At 41.8% G+C, this 22,709-nt stretch overlaps 1 protein-coding gene and 1 long non-coding RNA gene across 2 annotated transcripts in view; one reads left to right on the top strand and one right to left on the bottom strand.

The window, feature by feature from the left end:
• Positions 1-22,709, top strand: part of arhgap39 (Rho GTPase activating protein 39) — an 84,663-nt gene that overhangs the window by 54,043 nt on the left and 7,911 nt on the right. The window contains exons 3-7 of the mRNA XM_023428727.2: positions 6,248-7,532; positions 10,820-10,984; positions 12,996-13,181; positions 14,594-14,807; positions 19,888-19,961. Coding sequence (XP_023284495.1) covers positions 6,248-7,532; positions 10,820-10,984; positions 12,996-13,181; positions 14,594-14,807; positions 19,888-19,961 — 1,924 coding nt within the window. The remainder of the gene's footprint in view (positions 1-6,247; positions 7,533-10,819; positions 10,985-12,995; positions 13,182-14,593; positions 14,808-19,887; positions 19,962-22,709) is intronic.
• Positions 11,541-21,266, bottom strand: LOC147817814 (uncharacterized). The gene is made up of 2 exons (XR_015438650.1): positions 21,165-21,266; positions 11,541-18,171 (listed from the first exon to the last, which is right to left on the bottom strand). It is a non-coding gene; the product is annotated as an uncharacterized LOC147817814 (long non-coding RNA).

Below are 22,709 nucleotides of genomic sequence, written 5' to 3'. Positions count from 1 at the left end.
CAGTTTATTAACGTCATATTTAAGCCCTGCATATTACTTGACCAAACAGTAGTTGCATTAGCTCTAAAGAGCAGAAACCACTTTCAATTTTATACCATATCTTTTCCACCCATGATGAGTTTGCACCTCTGCTATTGACGTCCAGGACACTGTAATAATCACAGCATATTGTGAGGCAGACTCAGCAGTAATGAAGCAGTACTGTGTGTGCACAGGGTCTAGTATACAATATGAACAGAGTACATGCAGAGAGTCAGTGGAAAAAATTCAGTAGCCAGAGAAAATCTTGAATTGACACAGAACATGATATTGTACTGATGTAGCTATGAATCATGATGGTAAGTCATAGTCATAATGGTCATCATGTTAAAAACTGCTGCCCATACTATGATGTGAATTCACACATCATACATACCATCTCCTCTCACTCTGACTGGGAAAGGGAATTATTCATGGCTGGACCAGGAAACTGGACTTGAAGCTACTTTTGTCCTCAAATGTTTGATCCTGAATGCCTGGTTGCACAGCTGCAGACTCACAGTCCAGATGGCCGGGAGATCTGCTCTCACTCGTTCTTTATTGGATCTGGTTCTATGTGAAGTGTCTCCCAACTCTCAGTCTCTCTTTCCCTCTCTCTTGCTGCCCCCCCATACACACACGCACACACACACACACACACACACACACACACACACACACACATTTCTACTTGTATCTTCTATCTTTGTGAGGACACAAAGATGACATTATGCATTCCCTAGTCCCTTACCCTAATCTTAACCATCACAAATGAATGACCCTCAAACAAACAGCCCTTTGAAGTTGTGAGTTGGTCGTCATTATGTAGCATTAACAAGGATATACTGTATATACACGCACACTCAGGAGCAGCAGTGGCACTGTGGTCTGGACCACTGTGGTGTGGACTAAAGATGGATCAGTCCATTATATCTGTACAGTTAGTATTTGTAACATTTGATTCTGTTTTAAATCTGGTTTGGTTCAGCTGAACAGAAACAGTAACCTCTGACCTTTAGATCCTCATGGTCATGAAAATGGCAGATAACCTGTAATGAACAACCATTTGTGGCACACTACACTAATGTACTTACATCAGTGCATTAAGCATGGAGGAGCTGGAGGGATGTTTTCCAGTGGTGGCAGTCCACAGTCTGGTGCCCCCTCCCTTCATTTCACCCTCCATGGCCTGCTGTACTCTGCAGTGGCCTTAAGGTCCAAGTCAAACCGCCTCATTTTAGCTTTGACACATGCAGTTTGATGCATGGACTGAATGATCACAATAAACCTGATGGTAAAGAAATGACATCAGTTATCTCTCTGTCTGTATGTATCTTCATCATCATCATCGCAACATAAATATTTACTGCAACAAGTGCCAGTTTAGTAGTTAACGTTAGCTTAGCCTACATATTAACAGTGAACAATAAGACTGCAATACGTCATTTTATCAAAACAAATATCAACACCAACCAGGTCCTGTCAATTCATATCTTACAACCGTTAACGTAGTGCATGTTATCATATAAGGCTGCGTGCTCTTCATCTATCATGTGTTTTCCAAAAGTGGCCGAGTGATACGAGTGGATTTTGGATCAGACTGGTGGAAAGTTGTAAATGTTAGGAAGATATTCACATATGCTTTTCATTTATTTGCATATTAATTTAATGTATTCACAGATATGTTTTTTCATTTGTTGAATGTTTTTGTTTATTTGCAGATCTGTTTTATATTTGCAAGATGTTTAATGAGTTTACTTATGTATTTTTTGTATTTGTGGAAGGTTTTTTATATTTACACACTGATTGTTGATCTGTTCACACAAATAATACTGAAACAAATCCACCTCCATACCACTGTTTGACACACTGTGGGACTGGTGTCACCTTAGTAAAACAGTCCCTGGAAGCTTGACCGAGCCGAGGCTGAGGCTGCAGTGACTGAGACAGATGGAGGCAGATTGGAAGAAGCAGAGAATGTGTAAATTGATTTGAAGGTCAAATGATCGTGAATAATTTAAGGATAATGAGAGAAAGAACAAGGTTTAGTTTGTGGTGAGCGGGGGAGAGGTTGGCAGACAGAAAAAGAGGAGTAGACACATGATGGAGAGAGAAAAGCTTCAGAGCAGAGAGGAGGAACCAGCACAGCCCTGTAATGGTTAATCCTCGCTCTCTTTCTCCTTCCATCTCTCAGACACACACGCATGCACACACACACACACACACACACACACACACACACACACACACACACACACACACACACACACACACAGATGCATATTAATAACCCACAAGTATACAAACGCTTACACTGCCACTGTTGAGCCCTGGCCCTGGGGATGAGTGTGTGGAAGTATTTGGAAATGGAGGGTGGCCAATGCTGCAATCGATTTCACACTTCCCTCCCTCTGGCCCAGTTCACCTCTTGTTCTTCATCCCACACCGCTCCTCGTCCTCCTCCTTCCTGTTGTCAAGCAGAATGACAAACAAGCAGAATGTGAGGGCCCACTCACTGAGGAATGACTGAGTGAATGTGAAGTGGTGAAGTAAAGGTCTGCTGGTGCCAGAGGCTTCTGTTTGCTGGATATTAGCTGTGGCAGTGTCACTAAAACCTCATGCAATACATTTACTTCAACAGAACTAAAAGATGTTTTTCTAGGATGGCACAGTGGTGCAGTGGTTAGCACTGTCGCCTCACAGCGAGAAGGTTCTGGGTTCAAACACTGGGCCTGGGCCTTTCTGTGTGGAGTTTGCATGTTCTCCCTGTGCCTGCGTGGGTTCTCTCCAGGTGCTCCGGCTTCCTCCCACAGTCCAAAGACATGCAGGTTAGGTTAATTGGTGACTCTAAAGTGTGAATGTGGGTGATGTATGTCTCTACATGTCAGCCCTGTGATGGACTGGTGACCTGTCCAGGGTGGACTCTGCTCTTGCCCAATGTCAGCTGGGATTGGCTCCAGCTGCACATTAAGAAATGTCCAAATAAAAACACTAATATCACCACTTTATCTGCTGTCAAACAGACCTTTCCATTTTGTGAACTGCTGAACTGAAGTGCACCTACAACTGTGCAGATCAGCTGTTTGAGTCAGACAGAGCTAAGTGTAGGTGTATAGGAATACGGCTGTTTGACGGCAGATAAAATGGTGAAAATCTTCAAAATAAATCTATCGTACACTTAAACTGACATTTGCTTTTTTCTGTGGACATTTTTTAAAGAGGCTAAAACACATTTTTTTTGTGGATGACTCTGTCCACAGCAGCTCATCACTCAGCTTCTGTTGCTTCTCTAAACTGGAGGCTGATCTGAATCTACTGCAGGTAATACACTGACTCTATAGATAAGAACCTCACACAACCCCACGTCAAATAACCTGAACTGTCGCTTAAAGAAATAACTTGAAATTGAAAGCCAAATATAATAACATTAGCATTAAGAGCTGTTTACTGACCAGTCTAGAAGAAATGTGAGTTTATCTTCTATCTTCATTCTTTACTTCCTGGCTGGGAGTGGGTGGTGGTGGTGATGGTGATGGTGGTGGTGGTTGCTTACCAAGAGGTTCAGCCATCGTTATGTTTACTGCTCCATTCACTGACTCATTGACAGGAGGTTAGAACACGCCCTCTGGGCAATGCTTCCTTCTTCTTCCTCTCATGTTGGACAGAGGACAGACATGATGCTGCAGTCTTACTGTCGCCTCTTCAGGTACATTTAAGATACGAATATTTTAAACTTTGAATATTTTAAATATCCCAAGAATAGTTCCACAGTGACCAACATGACAAACTTATGAAAAACTGACATGTCTCATCATGATCAAATCCTCACACCACTGAAAGAAAAAACTTAAATCTCCACACTATAGCTCACTCACTGTAAAAGTAAAGTAAAATGAGCTGTGCCCGGCTAACAGCCATGTTTGATGATCTAAGCTTGGCTAATGTTTTTGTAGGTTGTTTTAGCGTGAGTGTCTCAGTGCGTGTCAGGCTGATTAGAGTGCAGCATGCACTCACCACGTTATCAACACCAGTAAGCAGTAAGGTTGCCTCAGTGATGCTGCTCATACATGGTGATGACAATGGCTCACATGCTTAATAGTCTCTGCTGTTTCCTTTACAGACACACAAATAACCCCTGGGTATTATAACTACACACTGTCAGATTTTTAATAAAAGCACAAATATAAAATTCAAGAGACACAACACTCCACACATCCTCTTATTATAAATAAAATAATCACCTCAAGGCTGGAATGAATCCAGTCCAACGGTTTGCCTCAGTGAGCAGCACATGTTTAAAATCATTTTGTAAAGAAAAAAATAATGTACTTGCTTTTAACTCCACAGCTTTAGAAATATGATGTTTTTCAGTCTTTGACCTCACCTCACCAACACGCCGAGCTCCTGCTCCTGCCTGGAGTGTGTCCTGCACCTCCTGCGAGACAGGCCTGTCTTGTTCTTACAGTGGGAATGCAAAATAAAAGAGGCTCCGTCTGTGCTGAGGAGACCATGTCAGAGTGGAACTGTCTCAACTCTACAGTCAAGCCATGGTTTTATTTTTGACAGTAATCCATTCAAATCTGTAATCACATGATCTATGTTTCTATAATGTCACATTCAAAAAGAGATTTCCAGTTCATCTTAAAAGGTGAAAGACATATTTGAACCACTTTAAATTCACTTTAGTAAAGAACCTTTCTCCACCTTATCACACTCACAGTCCCACACTCACAAAATGAATGTGCTTTAATTAGAAAAGGAAACAATACAGGCCTGAGTCGTGGCCTGGGAGCTAATGGCTTAAACACATGCAAAGTTACTTTATACTGACAAGTCCTATATATATATCATATTACGTGATTCAGACTGAAGCAGAGGAGAGATCTACTGCTGGATCAGTCAGGTGGAACATTACAATACAGCCTCATTCTTTCTCTGAAACACAATGAGCCATTACAGTAGCAATGCACCGAGGTGCAAACTCACCTTTGTTTAAAGGGAATGGGAGATTGCACTCTGATTGGTTTATTACATGTTACGCCCCGAAACACCCATCATTCATTAAGAAACCAAGTACAACCCTTTAGAACCTTGCGGCTGATGCAGCTACTGTTTTTTTTTTTGTTGCTGGTAAAATAGCAAAAGTGACAGACACGCCCTAAATGCACCTGCACCATGTGCTTTAGACCATAAGCTGGGTGGTGCATTACATCAGATCTTCTCTGCTACAGCTACTGATGATTTGACTCTTTTCATTTCATGTAGTTAATAATACTTCATCATGTGACTTTTTGTTCTGTAACAATTTCCACTTTAAATGAAGCAAAGTAAAACACGAGAATTACAAAATACTTCAGTGAGGTTGAAATTACTGCTTTTTAAGAATACTCCAAAAAGAAAGAACGATGTTGTTAGAATTATGAGAGCAAATGTAACTGGTTATTTACACCTCTGGAGGTGGGTGAGTCAGTTTAGTGTCTATGGAGAAGATCTTAGTTGTACTGTCTGGATCCCTCTCTTCTAAAGTCATATAACCTGTGAGACTGTCAGAAAGTGCAGGTTGTTTGTTTACACAATGCTTCGTCATTAGCAAATAACAGGTGAGCTTGTGAGCGTTGCCATGGCCACAGCTATCAAGGAGGAGTGGCAGAGATGATGTTGTGTTTGTTTGCCTCACTAATGAAGGCGCTGATTGTGATTAGCAAACATGCTCATCGCCAGTGTTGTGCCAGTTCACACTTAAAAAGAACCAGTTCAAATCAGTTCATACAGATGAAAATGAACTAGATCACATTCATTTGTGATTTTTTTAATAAATAGGCAGCTATTCTTTTTTAGTAGAGCCTCCTTCTACCCATCCATCACCAGCCTCTTAAAACCATCTGTACCGCTAGCACCAGCCTTGCTGGGCCGTGTCTATGGAGACGCCTTGCGGCGTGCTGTAAAACTGGCGTAAAATGTGAGTGCCACTCATGTTCATCATTTATAAACTGATTCATTCAGTACAGCGTTCACAAAAAATATAAACGAAATATGACGTTCATGTACAACACTGCTCATCGCAATTTGCATAACAACTTATACAAAATGCATTGAATTAGTACAGTATGATGCTATGATACTAAATGCCTCCTTGTCTCCTCTCCTCCTTAACTCCTCTCTTCTCCTCCTCTCCTCTGTCTCCTCCTCTCCTTTCTTCTGTCTTCCTCTCCTCTCCTTCCCTCCTCAGGACTTCTCCCTTCAGGTGGAACACAGGTACGAAGGAGCGGATGCTGATCAAGGTCACGGACAGAGAGCCCAGCTTCTTAGCCCATCAGGGAAATGGTTACTCCCCCTGTGACCCCCCCACCCCTGGTGCTCCTTCTGGGGGGGGCACCACCTCACGAACCCGGCGTTCCTCTGGAGGAAACTTGCCCTCAGAACCTGACGGCTCCCCCGTTCTCTACGCTGACCGCCGTCAGTCGCCCTTCCTGAAGCGTGCTGAGCTTGGTGGAACTGGCACCCACCGCCGCTCCTCCGCCGACTCCCAGCCTCCCTCGCCTCGCTACGCCTATGAACCTCCCCTGTACGAAGAGCCGCCGTCAGAGTACCAGTCCCCTCCCATCTACGAGGAGCCTCCCACTGACATGCAGCTCTCTGACTCCTCCTTCTATGGCACGGGCAAGTCACCAGCTCGCAAGTCTTCAGCCCCCCTCTATCACTCCCCCAAACAGGGTCAGTCGCCCTATGGCCAGCTGGTTCTGACCAGGCAGAAGTGTCCAGAGAAGACCCAGAGTCTGGAGTACAGTCCTGTGGGGAAGGAGTACGTCAAACAGCTGGTGTACGTGGAGCAGTCATCTTCCAGCCCCCGCTTCAAGACTGCAGACCGCCTGCTGCGTTATGGCACCACGGGAGGGTACGGTGGCTCATATGGGGGGTCCTATACTTTGCAGCACAGCCAGTCTCTGATCAGGGACCCCCGCCTGCTGCTGGACTACAGTGGGGAGGGTGGAGAGGGAGGCCAGAGGTTGCTTTATGAGGACTCCATATCCTGGACGTCCAGCCAGACGCACTCCCTCTCCTCCTCTTCTACAGGGGGTCCCGGGGCTTTCTCTCCTGGAGGAAACCGCAAACGCAAGAGTCGCAAGCCCTCCCTCCCCCAGGAGCTGGCTCGCTGCGTGGGCCCGGATGGGGAGCTGACAGGCACAGCGTCCGAGGCCATGTTGGCCCAGGCCCGGCTGGCATGGGAGGCCCAGCAGGTGATGAAACAGAGGAGCAGTTGGGACTCTGGGCAGGGAGGGGGCGTGGCCCAGGGATCCAAAGATGGCTATGAAAGTGACGGCGCGGTGCCTCTGCCGTTACCAGGGCCGGTGGTGAGGGCGTTCAGCGAAGACGAGGCGCTGGCACAGAGCGACAGCCATCACTGGAAACGCAGCACCTTCGACCGGCTGGGCTTCCCTCAGGCTCTGCTGGAAAAAAGCCTCTCAGTCCAGACCAACCTGGCCTCCCCTGAGCCTTACCTCCACCCATCACAGGTACTGCTGCATGCTAGAAGTCTGTGTCCACCCTGGTTGTCATTATTATAACTGGTGTAGTTGTATATGATAAAATTCTGTCTCTCTCTCTCTGTGAATGGCGGAAAGCCATGGATGTTTCATGTAATGCTGCTGAGCCTCAGATTGACTTATGTAACAGTCACACTGCAGCCTGGTCCAGTGAGACGCTGTCACTGCACCTACACACACACACACACACACACACACACACCTAGAATACAAAAACAAGGGATGACTTAATGTGTTTACTGCACCTTTAACTGTGGTATAATTAAACATCATCCTCCAGCTCACAGGAGTGAAGGAGGAGCTCTGTAGTTACATAGACCATCCTGGGACAGTACACACACGATGACATCATACATACATTCACACACTCAGGACCAGAAATACTTCACATTCTTCTACTTAATCTGTCTTAAAGTCAGAGACCAGTAACATGTGTTTTGTTGACTGATTAAAAACAGACTCAGATTTAAACTATTTACTTTTCCACTTGCGACATGTTTGATTGACCAATCCTCAAAGTTCACAAAACAATCTCTCCTCAAGTCAACGTCACCACTGACTGAAAGCTCCAGAACAGCTATTGAGTGGAGCTTGACTGAGATGTACCGCAGCCGCCACACACACGCCTTGCATCCAGGCTCCCTGGCTGTACAGTAGCCAAGAGCAAAAAAGGTTGTTGCTCCTCTGTCTCTCTCTGTTCCCACTATTTTTATTCCTCCGCGCTGGCAACAGTCAGAGCTGAAGGCATATTGTTTCATGTTGTCCATTCTCCCATTCTCATGGAAATTCTCATGGACACAATATCTCTGTAACACTTTGATGAAACTTCTTCAAATTTGGCACAAATATTCAGTAGGTCTCGAGGATGAGCTGATTAAACTTTGGTGGTCAAAGGTCAGAGGTCAAAGGTCAGTATGACCTCACAAAACACTTTTTAGCCATAACTGAAGACTTCACAGCAATTATGACAACATTTCACACAAATGGTTCATATTGTATATAAACAGGGATGTAACCTGAAACTGAGTGGAGGAGGCAGACAAACACCGGGAGGTGATTCTAGTTTTCTCGTGTTTCTCTTTGTTTTTAAATTCTGCAATGCAATGCTTCAGTTTACAGCTGAGAGCAGGAAGGGAAAGAAGAGAAAGAGTAACAGTGGATGGAGAAGAGGAGAGAGAGAATGGAGGATGGAATAAATAGGGATAAAAGAGAGTTGTATTCAAAAACAGAGGTCAGAAGTCACCAAAACAGTTGTCATGTCAACATAAACCACAAGGATGTGGAGGATTGCACTGATGAAAAATGAATCGGAACAAAAATCTGAAGAGAACAGTGTTCTACTTTTTAAAAAATTCACTCATTCACCGTCTCTCTCATGTCCATGTGTGAAGCGCAGAGCTGGAGTCAGGAGTTCAAAGCTACACCTATCCACATCTCTACAGTTCACTCATGAACATGCGGTCTGATCTTAGTTTATTCTGAACTGAAGTGTGTGCTTACTGACCATGTCTGACAACACATACTACAGGTAATAATCCGAGCACTGACCTCCCATCAAACTAGATACAATATGTTATTGAGTGAACTTGAAATGTGTTGGTAGGTGTGTTTTAACATTGGTGAGATGTTTCCCCTGCCCTGAGTCTTTTTGCTAAGACAGTGAACATGTCCAAAACACCAACTCTCATAAACTGATCCAGGCAGATTGTTGTTTTTTATTTTTGTGACCTTTTGTCCTTTTGTTTAGCTTCACAGTCAGAGCTCTTCTCTGATGATAAATGAGATTGTTCTGTATAAACTGCAGCCTCTGGTGACCGCATGGGGGCTGTAGATATTTAGCCTGGTTTTAACTCTTTGAACTCGGTGTAACTCACTCACTTTAATGAAATGTCAGGACCACTTCACAATAAGACTCCCCTTATAAAGGATTTATGAATGGTTTATAACTAGTTTATTAATTAGCTTGTTAACACTTTATATATAATTTATAAACTGTTATAGAACATTAGATTAAAAAGAGTAACCTGTTGCTTGCCAATTAGTGAGCCATCACATCAACATGTATCTGTACTGTTCAGCCTCTTCTCTCATTAGTTACTGAGCTTTCTTTGTTTTCTCCATCATCAGCATTTGGAGCTGCTGCTTCATCATGTTTTTTCAGTCACTATCAATGAACCAGCATCAGCATCTTAATGCTCAAACAGTTTCATCTGACAGATCAAATTATGGCAGATCACATGATCATATCAAATGAGCAGATTCATGGTCTAAGGCCGTGGCTGTGTTGTTTACCTTGACATGTATCAGCAGCCGTCCTCATTCTAATCACAGCTGTTGATCACATTGTTCTGCTCAGTGCAGATTAACATGGAGAAGCTTTCTGCTGGTTGCTCTCTTCTTTAGGACGTTAACATCCAGCTAGAACACAGGTGGTAACCCTCCTTTACCTGGTGAACTGCTCATCAATTCTTTGTCCCACTCTTCACATCTCTGTGATTCTCCCTCCATCATCTTCATGTTTCTTCATCTCATTTTACAACCTTTTATTTATCAGTTACCAGTAATAAATACTAGTAACTCATTAATAAATGATAAGGCTACACAATAAGGTTTATAATAAGGCTCCTATTACCAGTTATAAATGTTAGTAACTCATTAATAAGATTAATGAGTAGTAAGCATTAACTTCATCTTGCCAAATAGTGAGTCTAATGTATGAGAACTGTGTTATAACTAAATGTTTATTTATGATTTATAAAGTGTAAACAACTGAATTAATAACCTCATTATAAACTTTTATAAATCCTTTATAGGGGTAGTCTTATTGTAAGTGGTACCGCAATGTCTATAAATCCACTTACCTCCATTCATATAAGCAGGTGCTCCTGGTTGATAATCATCATATTTAATATGATATTTACCGTGGTAGTTGAAGAGGAACTGCTAGCAGGTAATGTTAAGTGTGAACCTCCCTCCATACAGTATCTATCATGCGGCTCGCTCTGGCTTTAAATAATCTCTCCTGTATGGTATTTGTTGATCCTCAGCTGTTACTTGAAATTGTTTTGTCAATCAACACACTGAGGAATAAAAGGACTCTTTGTTGCACTGAAATAACCTTGTGGATATTGACGTATTAACGCGTCAGTATTAATCCCAGTCAGCTCCCTTTGAGTGCTGGAGAAACTCTCAGGCCACTCTGACTTCTTTTCCCTCTCTGTTTCTCTTCCTCCCTCTCTGTTTCTTCACTTCATCAGTCGGAGGACCTCGGAGCCTGTGCCCAGTTTGAGGCCAGTCGAAATGCCAGGAATATGATGCCGAGCGCCAGCTGTGGCATTTTCCCAGAATTCACCCTGAGAAAGCCCTCCTCGGAGACCGACATCGAGAACTGGGCGTCCAAGCACTTCAACAAACACACACAGGTACTGAGGAGTGTATCCGATTCACACAGATACATCTACACACACATCACAGCGTTCCTGTCTGTTTGTCCATCAGTGATTTCACCACCACGTCTTCTGGTGGTGTTTCTGTATTTAGCATGTGTCAGTGAAGCACAGTGAGAGACATGGTCATCATCACTGTTTATCTCCACATGAGGAAAGTCTATTAAACACTGGGCCACTGTTGATGTGTTAGTGTGGTAACACTGAGTCTCATTGACCAGCTGATCACTGATCAGGTTTAGCTACTGGAAAAACACAAGCTGAGTTTGAAGGCTGAAACAGCAGCTTGTTGTTTGTGAAGACCAGGAGATGTGGTTGAAAGCATTACAAAGTTTTACCTTGTGTTGACTTGAGCTGATCCTATGATTGAGATTTGTATTAACAAGAGGTTTGTTCCTCCAGACTGAAACACAGACAGGTGACAGAGTAAAGGTGGAACCGGAATAAATGAGTGGAGTAACATAACGAATGGAGGAGCAGTGAATGGTACAATTAATGAATGAACATGCTCAGGATCAAAAGGCTGATCAGGACCAGTTGATAGTGATTTTATTTCAAGAGGAAAAGATCTGAGTGAATTGAAAAAGGTTCAATAGGAACAGAGACCAAAGTGACATCTGCATTTAGATCTATGGGACAGAGTCAGTAAACAGGGTAGCACTGTGACTGTGATGTTCATGCATTAATATGATAAATAGTAGAGCAGCTCTTCCTCTATGGAATGCCATCTAAATTGATATTAAATGAATAAATAAATACATAAAGAGACTTATTTCCTAAACCCACATTTATTTCCATCTGTTATATTCAGATGAAAGGACGTGGTTATCTCACAGATTCAGACCAAAGCAACAACAACAGAATGTTTTAAAATAAAAAGCTATGTATTTATTCATTTATTTATTCATTTAAATAACTATTTATTTATTTATTGACTCACTTATACATTTATATTTACATTTATTTATATATTTCTATATTTATTACCTAATTTGTTTATTTCAGCTTTTATTTCATATCTGTATTTATTTATTTATTTAATATTGATTCAGATGGCATTCCATATTCCTCAGGTGACTGAGGATGTGATCAGAGGTGTCAGCAACAGCAGATATTACAGTAGAGCTGCAGTGATGAACCCTCATGATGAATCCGCATGTGAGAGTTCAGAGGAGCAGACACCAGAGACTCTGCTCTACAGAGTGATGTGGTCAGATAAGTCGTCCTTCACCATGTTCTCCACAGGTGGGTGGGGTCATGTGTGGCGAACACCAAGAGAACGGTCCAGGTCTGAATGCTGGACACCTACAGTGAAGAGCTCTTGGGGCTCTGTTGTTGGAGGCATGTTCCTGCCATGGTTTGGGTCCAATTGCCCCCTTAGAGGGAGGGGTCACTGAGTGAAAACTTTCTTGTAACTGTTGAATTCTTCCTGAAGACAAACGTTTTCTGCTGAGGTAAATGGAGCTGAGCAGTTGGATGCAGTTCCTCGGTCAGCCATTTTTTTTATATTGAAAAAAGCCTTAATTTACCCAGAATTCTTTGTACCACAGTCCAGCTATAGATCGTCAAGAACTAAACTGCTTTGTGCAACAGATGAATTTGGACTCAGTCTATCTGCAGTCTGACTGTTTGTTCTATGTAAGATACAGTCAAAATCTGTCTTGCCCCTGATGAACTGATTAACCAAAGATCCACTAGGCCATCACCATATTATCACATGTGTATTATTAACACCATATCAATATTTCATTTTTCAAATATCATGGTTATTGTCAACACTGGTTTTGTGTGCAGAGCAGACAACTGAAAGTGATATAAAGTTTTACATTTATAACCCTGTCATTGTAATGAAACAGGCTGCGATTGAACTGATTCAATTTACTTTGAGTTGGTGTTGATGTCATGCTTCCCTTCTCTGTTTCTCTTCTCTCACCCTCTCTGCTGCTCTCCTCTTTTGTCTCTCTTCATCCTTCCATTTTTTTCTCAGGGTCTGTTCAGGAGGAAAGTGTCCATCGCCAACATGCTGGCCTGGAGCAGCGAGCCCATCAAGAAGCCAATGATCGTGACCTCGGACCGCGCCGTGAAAAAGGAGGCAGTGGACATCTTTAAGCTCATCCAGACCTACATGGGAGACCGTCGCTCCAAGGCCGACCCCCTCTCTGTGGCTCTGGAGGTCTGTGCTGTGTCCCCCCTCCTCAGGTTCATTGACCCCTGCATGGCATAGTACAGTAGGACTCCAGATTTAGATGGTAGCATGGTGTTTACAAACTGAACCTCCTCTCTGCAGCACTGCTGTAGTGTACAGGAGGAGCTGTGTGTCCTTGTTCACAGTGCGATTCATCATCATTCATCCACACTAAAAGTTTACGTGCATACAGAAATGATCAACATGCTTGGATGGATGTTTCCTCTTATACATTACAGTCATCACATTGAGACGAAATCTCAATCTCAATTTTCCTGGGAAGTGATGATTGATCCTGATGATTGAAGCGGTTTCATGTGAACACAGTCGTCCTCAGGACAGTTTCATGTTTCCCTCTGGTAACAGTTGTGCTGTAAACTATTTGAAATATTGAAACAGATGTTGATGGAACCTCATCACACAGCAACAGATGGCCACAGTTAGCGTCTAGCGGACTAGCATAGTGACTTGTAGTCATCAGGTGGACTGAGTCACAGCTCCAGGTCAATGATGATGTTGCTCTGTGTCTGCTGAAAATGGTTTTTTTGGCCACTTTGTGGCAGGAGTACGAGCTATAAACACAACACTGACTTATTATCAGCTTATCAGTTGATGTGATGAACGTGTGAGCAAACAGTTTTCTGTTTCCACATCCAGCAGACACAGAGCAACATTACCCGTCATGTGTTTGCGTTGTGTTTGCATCACCTGATGAATGCAGGTCCAGTACTCCCTGCCATCTCTGCTACTTCAGGAAACTGAGGTCACTCTGAACGTTGCTACGAATGTCTCTTAAAATGACCAGAGAGTTCAGGATAGTTGCTTTAGAGGCAATTTAATATCAGATGAGGAGTTTGTATAAATCAGTGTGTAACTTCAGCACAGGACAGCGTCATGGTTTCATCAATCCAGAGCACAGTGAAAAAGTGGAAAAAAGTGGCAAAATCTGTCAAATTAGTAGGTACCTTTGATAAATATACTCATAATCCATAAAACTACAAATGGTATAACTGAATATAAACAAAATGACAGTGTCAAATATGACAAAAACATATAATTAGCTGCTAACGCTTTCACGTATGACAGGACAAACTATCCCATAGCAGACAGCTGAGCTGCAATGGCAGGAAGTGTCAGCCTAGAAGCTACGTCATCAAGTTGTAGCTGTCACTTCATTAGGTTTCTATAGGGGAATCTGTAAAAGCTTCAGTGATAAGAATTCAGTGTGTTCAATATTATCCACTGTCATTGATATAAATTGCCTGGACAAAATATCAGAAAGAGCTCTCAGTATACTGCCATACTAGCTCCTGCCTCCATGATCATAAATATGAATCACCTCGAGTCCAGAATCTTCAGTCTTAAAGAGAACTCACCGGCTCTGTGGCTGTCTCCGTCAGGTGGTGGTGCGTGGGTGGAGTAACCAGGGTCTCCGTGACGAGCTCTACATCCAGCTGTGTCGTCAGACCACAGAGAACTTCCGCTATGACAGCCTGGAGCGAGGCTGGGAGCTGATGGCCATCTGTCTGGCCTTCTTCCCCCCCACGCCCCGCTTCCACACCTACCTGGAGGGCTACATCTACCGACACATGGACCCCCTCAACGACACCAAGGGTGAGGGAGCAACACACTAATACGGGATTAGAGGACACTGTTCCTGTTATGATTGATTTAGATATTTGCGGTCTCCAGATGATCCTTCCTAACCAGAATTTCCCCCTTGACCATTAATCTGGTTCTTAATATTGATGATGAACTAAATTCATTTTGTTGAACCCCCAACCTTTAGCTTCTGACACCATCAGGCCCAAATTCCCTTACACCCTCCTTTAGCACCACCATCAGGACTAATGTTACATGATGAGTGAAATAATCATCAACACCATGACTGAGTGTTTCCACCTTGAACTGCAGTGAACCAATGACAGTTTCATAAACACAGATTCAGACAGCCAGGGTTTCATACCCCACAAACCTAAGGAACCAATCCTGTCGACTTGTGGGGACAGGGGGCGGGGCTAAATCAACCTGAAACCTTGTCAGTACAGAGAACGAGAGAGAGTAAGCATTAGTACAAGCACTAACACTGTGTCAGCCACTGCCAGTTACAAGCTAACAAACAACATAAGCAAATAAAAGATGCTAACTACGCTAACAGTTCTGACCCGTCTGCTAGTCTCTGGTTCTGGTCTCAACAGACTCCTCCTCTGAGTCTGGGTCTGACTGAGGCTCAAACATGTGGCTGAGTTTCTCTGATGTTTCCTCCTCTCACCATCTTGATGCTCTCTGCTCTTTCACCTGTCCACCTGGAGACAGCAGGTGGTGGGCGGGGCACAAGGACTCATCCAGGTTTTTCTATCAGGAAGTAAGAGGAGATGATTAGAATATGAATCATAGCAGAGGACTTTACAGAGTGTAAAACATGTCTGGAGAGGAACTTTAATCACGATTTTGTTCTTCAAGTGGATAAAATACAGAGTTTGGTGAATATTTTGCATCTTTGCAGATACAACATATAAAAACATATTTGTTCTTCACATTAGGCATATAAAGTATAAACATGATCTTTAGGAGACAGGGTTGAATTTGGGGCAATAAACATTAACCGATGTCAGGCTAATGAACATTACAGGGACTGAGAGACCTTCTGTCTCTGCAAACAAGATACTCAGCTCAACATCCATCTAGTAGCTGTTCTGTGATAGTGTCACATGATCTTCATCAGTAGAGTAGAGTTTGCCCAGCTGACAGGGAGGTAAAGATATTAACTTTTTACTTTAAGGGCTACTCGTCCATGTTGGAATAAAAGCTCAGGTTCAAGCTTTGTTCTTGAACTTGGACCAGCAGTTAGCAAAACAGTTTCTCAGTTTGTCTTCTCTTTTTGAGTCTAGGTTGAAACCCAGTATCTATCTGGACCATGTGGGGTCAATGTGTGAAATTGAGGACATAGTTGAAAACTGTTGTGGATCCATTATTTCAGCGGAAAGTAGCTGAGGCTGGAAACGTGGCTAAATGTCACAACAGGTCCTTGAGCCACACCGTGTCGCTGTGAGCTGGTTCATCTTTAACATTAAATTGCAGTTTGCAGTCAGAGCCGGTTTCCCTGATGTAAGATCAGAGAGATCGACTGCACACACACACACACACACACACACACTGCTATAAAGGCTCCATCAGAGGATGAATTTGCTTGTTAATAGAAAACATTTTCATGCCATCAATGTGCAAATAATATGTGATGCACAATGTGACTGATTCATACTGTGGCAGCGTGGCCTGGATCAATCCATAGTTCATTTATCCTAACCAACAGAAGACTGTTGAGCTGGCAGGGTGAGTTTGTGGCTTCTTGGTAAGAAATTCATTTCTAAAGTAAATTAATTTAAAATCAACTCCTGTGAAGCCCCAAATACCACGATGTCTTTAGAACTCCTCATTGGTTTGAGCTAATGACGCGCTGTTTTTATGTCTCAGCGCCGGCAAAAGCCACAGCAGGAGGTAGTATGTTTTCAGATTGTCCGTCCGTCCCCTCCAGGGAATTTCTTCAAATTCACACACTAATTATGACACAATTGAACTCAAATGTTTAATCCAAACGTCTGAAGGTCAACTTCACTGTGACATCATAAAACTGTAACTCAGGAAATGGAGATTGTGACCATAATTTCTACAACTTGGCTGGTTGGCAAAGGAAACCACCAGGAGGTGGTGATTGTAGTTTTGCTGTTAAACTAAGGGTCAAGTCTGTGTTTGTCTGTGGGAGTCATTTACATCTGTCAATAAACTACTGCGTAAAGTTAGAAAACATTTGGACAGTCTCACCTTTTGCCTGCTGCTTTCAGTCTGTATGTACAGTGTACTGAAAACAGTGCATAGTGGATATCAATACCAACACTACTCTAAACTATTTTACTCATTTCAATCAAGAGTAAGTGAATAATGTACAAGAAGAAGATGCCATTCTCGTGCAGGACATGTCAGGACGCCCCGCATTAACGACCCCCACCACAATCTCCCACTCCCTTTGTTTCAGAGGACAGATGACAAATCAGATCTTTTTTTTTCTGGACTGCTGAAAGCAGAACCTCACCTCACACTCATTGAAGTTTCTCTTTTCGGCGACACACTGCTCAGTTTGATCCTTTTTCTGATTCTTAAGAGAGGGGTAGCCCAAGCGTATTTATACTCATTAGCATATTCAATTTCGGGTGGAGAGAGGGTAGAGTGGGGAGCTCGTACATGTGCGTTCAAATTAAAGCTTATTACAAGAGGCCTCAGGTGTTCTTTTAAGGCACCACTTTTCTAAATGTTTTAATCAGGCCTCGATTAAAACATTTAGAAATAGGTCATTTAACAGGATTTCAGCACTTTTCCTGAACGCAGCTTGGACAGTACGTCCTGTTTACCGCAACACAGCTGGACATGTTTTTGGTTGGTAGCTGACCTGGACTTTTGGCTTCTCAGTCTCAGTATGTTTCATATTATTCTTGATTTCTTTCATCTCAACGCTGATTTTGTGGCTTTTTGATAAAAAAAATAATTTTCATGGGAACAGCTGAATTAAAATTGTTACACCACAAGCACATCATGGCAATTACATAGATTTTGCATTTGGAAGTTGTTTATAAGGGAAAAGAATATTGATATGACCTGCACTATCAGAGAAGAGGGAAACTGGCACACAAATACAATCCAACAAATATCTTCAGAGCGGTGAGTTCTCTTATTCTTCACAGAAAATCAGTGACCTGCAAACCAAACCTCATCAGCATCAGCTGCTCTGTATTGAGGGTCAACGTGCAACATGTCAGATACGACATATCATCCACAACCATCATCAGTGACACACAGTGACAGACATCAACTCGAATGTCATATGTAGTGTATAAACTACCTTTCAGTGCATTTTAAAGGTCCTGTTTGTGTTCTGTCCAGGAATGTCAGGCAGAACAACACTGCGCTGGAGCTCTGCTTCCCCCTACAGGTGGACAGGATGAATAACACAGGTGGCTCAGGGCTAATGTAGGGCAAATGCTGTTAGGTTGCCCTTGACAGGTACAGAGGGCACTGACCAGTGTTTGTCATAGAATGAATCAAAAACCTTTGGCACCTTTGTTAGGCTGGTTTTATTTTTTATTACATTTATTTATATTTGTATAGATATTTCTGACAGACTTATTCATCAGGTTGATTACAATTTTTAATTTTGTCTGTTTGTTAACCAAGGAGAACACTAAGAGACAAAAATAACAAACAAACAAACAAACAAGCAGACCAGACACTGCAACATTGGTCATAAATCTGCTGAATATAAGTCACATGACCACACCCACATTCACAATTCATGAAAAAAAAAGAAAAAAACGAAACAAAAAAGCTCTGAATAGACCTTGATACAATCAGAAGACGTATTGATCAGTGATTATAACTACACACACTGTTCAATGACTAGTTCACACATCCATCAGGCAGGTTATAGAGATCCATCCATCACTGTATTATAATACAGGTGGTCCAGATCAGCTCCAAAGTCCAGGGTATATAATATACATAAACTGTCAGTCAAACATTTATATCACTGTTGTTCTCACTGAGAAAGAAATGGGCTCCAAACTTCATTAAACAGACCTTCATACAAGCCGGCTGGTTTTAATTTTCAAAATAAAGGTTATGAATTTACCCGTTATTCTGAGGACTTATCATTGGAAAACACTGAGGACTGACAGAATGAGATTTCAAATGAGAGCAAAATGACCAGTTTGACAAAACATGTTGAATCCAAAGTCCAATTAATACCAGTTACCTAAGGGTCGACTACTCTGCCAGTTCCATTTACTGATGCAGACTATGGTTGAAAGCTCTGGAAGACGTTAGTGAAGCTGACCTTGAGATTACTCTATCAGGACTGTTTGAAGGTCAAGTTCCCTAAATGGATTATTACTTTTATTAATTTCACACAGATGTGTTGGATACAGTCTGAACTGAGGCAGTAATTAAAGCCTGATGTCAGATTTAAGTATGTTACTCTGCACAACCCTGAAGGGGTGTGCAGCTCTAAAGTGTGTTTGCTATTACATAAATAAATAAATAACTATGAAACAAATAATTACTCAAATAAATTAAACAATAATTTGTGAAATAATTATTAAAAACTAACTTCATCATTGTAAAACGTTATTTCATCCTTTTTATTTTCATTATTCAAAAGTTTGTTTTTATTTCATAATGATATGTTTACTAATAACACTCAGTGATGTCACTGCCCTTCATCCAATCACATGCTGTATTAAACTAGCAAGCTCAAAAACTGCTACCAGAATTAGCCAATTAAATCCAACAGGAGTTAGCTAACAATAATAACATGGACAGGCTTCTCGCTGGCTAAATTTGGTTGTTGTCATTTTTACCTTAAGAGAAGAGAGGAGATAGAAGGTACGTGATTGGCTGAAAAATGACATAATGAAATAAAGGTCTCATTGAAAAAATGAAATCATGAAATAAAAGAATAAAACAAAATATATTCATATGATTATTTACTTCATAATGTCTGTTTTTATGAAATTAATCTGGATTACCTACTAATCTAACTTCATGAAAAAAAAACCATCTAACTTCCTGAACTGAATGAAATAGTTTGGGTTGAAGCACAAATGTCTGATACTGTAAATATGTCTTCTCCTCTCTGTTGCTGCAGGAGTGGCCATTAGCAGCTACGCTAAATACTGCCACAGGAAACTGACAAAAGCTGCACTGACTGGAGCCAAGAAGGTGAGAAAGTTTGTCTCTCTGTCTTCATGTCCATGTCATCGTTTCTGCTCAGTCAAACTACAAAACTCACTTTCCCTTAAAGTATTACAGTTAAACCAGGTTAGTCTGTCTCTCAGTACATTACTTTCTGACTTCCCTAAGCAGTTTGTGGCCCTCAGCCCCAAATTCACGGGTTTCTACTGAAGATGTAAAACTTTGGAAGAAAATAAATAAATAAATAAATAAACCTCACAAATGTATAGTTTGGTTTTTAACATGTCTTAGTAATTTCCTGAAAAAAGTGCTCAGCGTAGCTTTTAACAGATGTTACCCAAATAGGATGGAACAGTGCATCTGCAGGGGACTATTTTCCACGTTATACGTCCACGTCCTATTTAATCCACGTTTGGTGCTGGAGTCAGAACAAACTACTGGAGCTTTGTGGCTTTGGATACACACACAATACATTATCAGGACCAGTTCATCATTGGTTTGGTTTGAAAAATATAGAATATCCACAGACTTTTCCTTCAACAGAAGGAAAACGTGATGTTACGTATAGTAGGGTTGGACGATGGACAAGATCATCAGAGCGATCACTGATTGCTCATGCCTTTACCACAGTCAAGAAGATATTTGGCTTTTTTCTCATTAATGTTGTAACTTATTATTACCTGTAGTATTACATTTATATTAAATTTAGTTTGCCCTGCCTGTACTGCCCTCATCATACGTGTGCTGTGTATAACTTGACAGTCAGATAAACGCCTTCCTAACATCAAAACTCTGAAGACAGTTGTCCCTTTATCCACAGGTTTATTGACGTTGTAAGGAAAGGTGAAACTAAAACAAAAATACCAAAATATAATCAACACTGTGCTTGCTTTTAACATACAGTTATACACAATGTAAATGTAACTAACTCAATCTTCAATATGCATTAATCCACTTGTTTTTAACTGTGACAGCTTTTATATGTATTTATTATCTTTTTTTTAACCTCAAACGTAATATATGGATTAATATTTTAACATGTAATCAATTTCTTGTTTTTAAATTGTAATTATGCTCACATGAACTTGCTAATGACCCAGTAACAGAGTGGTAATTGGTGATAGTAACTCGGTAGCGTTTTAGCATTAAATTTCACAGAATGTAATTTCAGAATGTCACATAAATAATGACCTGAGATTCTAGATAACAAATAAACAAACTAGTACATACCCACGATGCTACCAAAGGCATAAGATGTATGCAGATGTTGATGGATTAACTCAGATGACACAAAAACAACAGCTCTCAATAACTCTCTTGTTTACTTCCTAATTACTGGTCACATGACACAACTCCCTGTAATTTACTTCCTGGGTTTCTTAAAGTGACCGCAATGAACCGCAGAAATGTGTAAAAGACTTCTAACATTAACTAAACACTGCCACAGTTTCATGTATATAACCACACATAACACCAACGTGGGCACACACACACTTTCTGAGCAGCTGGTTGTCATTGAATCACCGCTTGTTGTGTGTAGGAGCTGTGCTGTGATTAAACAGAGCAAGGATACTGATAGACAGACAGAACACAACACTTAGTTGGGTTTCTTAGCTGCTGCTTTTAAAAGTTGTTTTGGGACAGAGAGGGAGAGAGAGCCCTGCTGACTTTGAGTCATTATTGTGAGTGCACTGATTATTAGATGTAAATCATTTTTAATGTTTCTTTTAATGCGATTTGTGATGGCAGTTTTCTGTTAACGTAGCCATAAAATGTTTTTGTCATCTTACTGTCATCATGGAGGGTATCTGAGAAAGAGTAAGAGAGAGAGTGGCGGGCAAAACTCGAGAGGCTTTCTCTTTGGTTTCCTCGCTCTCTGTCTCTCTCTCTCTCTCTAATAGGGTAACATATTTTAATCCAGTTGAATTCACTCTGACTTCAATCTGTTCTCATTTACATGTTTTTTCTGTTTGTTGTCATGACAATGGAACGTGACTGAAACAGTGACTGAAATGTGGTCCATTAAGACGACATGTTAACCAGCAGTCACTTCTAAGCTGTCCACAGCATCATCAGACATCACCAAACACATCAGTTACAGACAAAGACAAAGACTGAACTGTGAGCTCAGCTGGACTGACTACAACATGATCACTCAGAGAGGAAGTTAGAGGATCACTGACGCCTATGTCAGCTGCTGTGCAGTCAGGTGAATGAGAGGCATAGAGAGGTGTGCCTGCAGAGGAAAAGCCAACAATACTGACGACTCTTCTTTTGGTTTGATTGGCTGTTGGTAAATCAGCTTGCAGATGTGTTGCCACCACCTCCTGGACTGGATTGTGGAATAGTAAATGTCTCTCCATTAACCATGACCTCACCCTGTAACGAGCCTTGAGATAACGTCTCTTATGATTTGTCCTGTACAAATACATTTGAATTGAACTGAAAAGAGTGAGTGAGTGTAATAACTTGCCCGGCCTGTACATAGACTCGACATCCCCATCCAAAGAGGTGGGGCTGACTGTGTTTTGACCCTCGCTAATGCGCCGGTGGCTGAATGGGAACAAATCCCTGCAGCCTGAAGCTTGAAGAGGCTGTTACAGGAGCAGATTAATACCCATGGTTTTGGTATTACATGTCAGAGAGAGAGAAAGAGAGAGCGTGTGTGTGTGTGTGTGTGTGTGTGTGTGTGTGTGTGTGTGGTGGGTGGGGGGGTTAATATGCTTGCTCATGTGCACTGAACAGTACACTTGCAAATATTGCATTTGTAATCAC

The sequence above is a fragment of the Seriola lalandi genome, unplaced genomic scaffold (genome assembly GCF_002814215.2).
Source record: "Seriola lalandi dorsalis isolate HSWRI2012SDOR001 ecotype SW California unplaced genomic scaffold, Sedor1 jcf7180002054885, whole genome shotgun sequence".
In the NCBI taxonomy this organism is placed as follows: domain Eukaryota; kingdom Metazoa; phylum Chordata; class Actinopteri; order Carangiformes; family Carangidae; genus Seriola; species Seriola lalandi.
This window is presented reverse-complemented; position numbering and strand designations above follow the sequence as displayed.